The 3,541-nt window shown below is 26.0% G+C and overlaps 1 protein-coding gene across 1 annotated transcript; it reads left to right on the top strand.

Moving 5' to 3' along the window:
- The first annotated feature begins 386 nt into the window (after positions 1-386).
- LOC126841677 (uncharacterized) lies at positions 387-3,179 on the top strand. The gene is made up of 8 exons (XM_050578269.1): positions 387-444; positions 523-552; positions 644-706; positions 820-888; positions 1,247-1,276; positions 1,491-1,520; positions 1,609-1,632; positions 2,926-3,179. The coding sequence occupies exons 1-8, from the start codon at positions 387-389 to the stop codon at positions 3,177-3,179; spliced, it is 558 nt and encodes a 185-aa protein (XP_050434226.1).
- The last annotated feature ends 362 nt before the right edge of the window (positions 3,180-3,541 follow it).

Genomic DNA, 3,541 nt, shown 5'->3' with positions numbered 1-3,541 from the left:
AGCGGATATAAAATCTAACTTTAACAACGACATTTAGCTGAATACTTTTACCTAATTTCTATTTTGTATAGTGTAACCTAAGTTTTATACTATGCAATTTAAATAGTCAACGGACTTATTTTTTTTTTTTTGACAATCCTCGGTATAGTAAAATTACTGTAATTTTGGCAAAATAATCAACCTTTCTAGTTTGATTTCTATCTTCTATACAAAAAAATCAGTTGGCGGTCAAGGAAATATTGTGAGGGTCAAGTAGAAAAATGTTTATACATATAGATGTATATATTTATAATATTAAAATGGCCCCGCAAAACTATAACCTTCTCATCTCTAAACCGGAGGTAACTGTGACTAATATAAAAATGTATTATTATTCGCAGATAAAAATGAAAATCTTCTGTTTATTAATATCTATATTCTTTGTGAAAGTGTTGGCAGTTTATGGTAGTTATTTTATTTTCACAGTAATTAACTTAAGGTAGTTAAAATTTGAAAAAAACTAATATTACACTTTTTTTACAGATAGTTATATGGGTTTTCTTCACCTTACAAGTCAGTAACAATTTTAATTTAAAAAAAAAATGTTTTGTAATTTTTTTTAATTTACTGTTTTTATACATATTTTTAAAATTATGTGTCACAGCTATTGGCATCAAACTTGCTTACGAAAAGAATGATTTAACTGTAGGAAGTAGATCTAGATTAAGTAAGATATTATATTTCAAATAATATGCTAATATATATAGAAACTTTGTCTTACCTAATTTGATTTAATTTTAATATTTTAGTATAGCAAAAATCTTCATTTGTTTATTCTAGATGGATTGGAGTATCTAATTGAGACAATGGTTGATAATGTCAAAAATGACCCGACCTACCAAGATTTCCGTAATCATAGTTATAATAATAATAAAAAACTTCAAGATAAGAGTAGAAAACTATGTTTGAAAATTATATAAAAACTTCATCTCATATTCACTTAATGCACCTGAGTTTTATAATTATTATATTTTTCACCGAAATTTAAATAGAAGCTTTATGAAAAAATACTGATGTTAGCCCAATCAACCTCAACTGATGAATATATTTTATTCTCATAGCCTAAAATACATCAACTAGTCTATATAATATAGTTTTTTCTAGTTTGACTTTCGTCTAAGAGTTTATAAATATATAATGTAATAACTAATAATTTATTATAGCAAATTCAATTCAATATCATTTATTTATTTAATGTTAATTTCAGGCCATATTAATTTTTTGATGGCTGTACCGGGTAATAGATTTTGTTAAATTTTATAAAATTATCTCCAATATTTCATACCTATTGAATTCTCCTATGAGACTTTCATCGTATTGAATATACAGTGAAGCATACTTCTTCCAAATTACAAGCACACGAGTTTTTCTTCCTTGAAATTCATCTTCCTGTCTATAATAGAATACAAAATTAAATGCAATAACATTAATTTTTGTGTTGTTAATTTCAGACCATAGCGAAATTCTCTCGAGAATATCAGGTAATAATTTGCATTGCCTTTTATGGAAGCGTTTCCAAACAGTTGTTTGATATCATTTATGCACACACGATTTTTGTATTAATTTCAGAACTTCCAGGTCAATCAAAGAAAAGTAAAAACCTTTTTTATATATAATATTTATTATACATATTGCATATTTATTATTTATAATTACTTTCAGAATAAGAATATGTACTTAGTGTCAAATACCAATATGATATATCGGTTTCAATAATAAAATATATGTGGGTATATTCAAATGTATTTTCTTTTAAATTTTAGATGCCAACAAATTCTTCAACAAACTGCTTCATGACTTAGTTAGTGTAGTAGGTAAATATAAAAAAGAATGTATTTTTTAATTAAAAAAAAAAAAATAGTCACAAATTTTTTTAGTTTTAATGAAAAACTAAAAAAAAATGGAAATCTATATGTGTTTTATGGTTAAGCTTTTAAGAATCATTCAAAATAAAATTTAAACCGTTTATTTAAAAATCGTTATAAGATATAAATTTACATTTATACATTATATTTTGCATTAACTAATATTGATCTAATTAACCTAAGTTATAGAGTGAATGTTATGTATAAAGTTTATAAACCGGGACTTATTAACTGCGTAATAATTTGATGTTTGATGTGTTTGCTACAGGAGTTGATATGGAAAGACGTTTCTCTGCTGGTAATTACGATTTGTTTGATATTCATAAATAGCCTTTAAAGCTTGTTTTATAGTTGATCTTTGCTTAAATTTATTTTTTATGTCAAAAAACAATTGTAATAAATTAAACTTTTTGTGAGGAGAGAGGGAGAGACAGTGAGACTACAGTGTTAATGTGTAATAAATTCTTTGGGATTTGAAGTATAGAAAGAGTACATTTGTTGAAGTTCAACAATAACATGTGGTTGCACAAAATGTTGGTTGTATCATAATTAGCGAATAATATATTATTTATCTTAGTTATGTCTTCGCAACACGGTCTTTTAATAACTATTGTCATAGATGGGAAAACATTGGAAAACCTTGCAAACACGAGTAGAGAATTTGTTGCTTTAGCTGTAAGAAGTATAATCAGACGTCGTTTATTAGGTAAATATTATTATGGAGTTGTATGATCTTTGAACTCTATTAATATATATATAATTTATTTATATTTAATGTGAACAATTGGATACAACTGAATTTAATTTTTAACAATTAACTAAATAAATTATAAGTACTAAAACATACTTTCATGTAATTCAAATATCATGGCTGTTCAATTATACGACACCAAGCTTATTGTATTATTTTTTTATGACTTCGTATTGACAAATCAGATAGTTGTATCCTGCACCATAAACAAAAGTAGTAAACTAGTAATCTAATATTAGCATAATAAAAAAAAAAAATTAAATTTTTCAGGTGTACGAGTTGTAGATGATATAGCATCTTTATCATCGAATTGTCGTTTGCTAGGAGTATACTTTAGTACCCAATCTCCAAAACTATACATAAAAGACGTTATGATTGAGTCAACTAGCGGTACATGTATCTTGAAGGATAAAAATAATACTTTAAGGAAATACAGGAAAATGGATGGCACATGGTCACAAATAGGCTTAAATAACCAAGCAGGAGAATCACTCGAGACACAGCTACAACGTGGACGTCCATAATCTCAACCCACACGGGTCACACCCTAATCTAATGTTAGAAAAAAATTGGTATCTATATTATATTCATTCCATAATATAATTTTATTATTCACCTTATCATTGTCACATTTTCATTATAATATCTAATATATATACATATAATTAAGCTGACGTGAAAAAAACGGTTGATGAATTTTTTCAATAACGTATTCCACATTATACATTTTTATGTACATGATATTGTACATGCCTATTTCTGTTTTACGCCATGTCTACCAATAAAAAAAATAATTACCGAATAAGTAAAGTTGTATATTTGTATCTAATCTACCTTTATTAAATGACTGTGCTGGTTTGGATGACAGGGTCATTGTTTATTTTTC

The sequence above is a fragment of the Adelges cooleyi genome, unplaced genomic scaffold (genome assembly GCF_023614345.1).
Source record: "Adelges cooleyi isolate 19-005CV unplaced genomic scaffold, UGA_ACOO_1.1 ACOO_flye_CR_arks_rails_tigmint_CR_PRNA_401, whole genome shotgun sequence".
NCBI classification, from domain to species: Eukaryota; Metazoa; Arthropoda; class Insecta; order Hemiptera; family Adelgidae; genus Adelges; species Adelges cooleyi.
Note: the sequence above shows the minus strand (reverse complement) of the source record. Positions and strands in the feature narration are given on the sequence as shown.

Bases quoted from the DNA above. Each gene is read 5' to 3' on its own strand.
- LOC126841677 (XM_050578269.1), top strand. From the start codon at position 387: ATGAAAATCTTCTGTTTATTAATATCTATATTCTTTGTGAAAGTGTTG. The intron at 445-522 runs GTAGTTATTTTA...CTTTTTTTACAG, and splicing joins GAAAGTGTTGGCAGTTTATG to ATAGTTATATGGGTTTTCTT. The intron at 1,633-2,925 runs GTAAAAACCTTT...TAAATTTTTCAG, and splicing joins TCCAGGTCAATCAAAGAAAA to GTGTACGAGTTGTAGATGAT.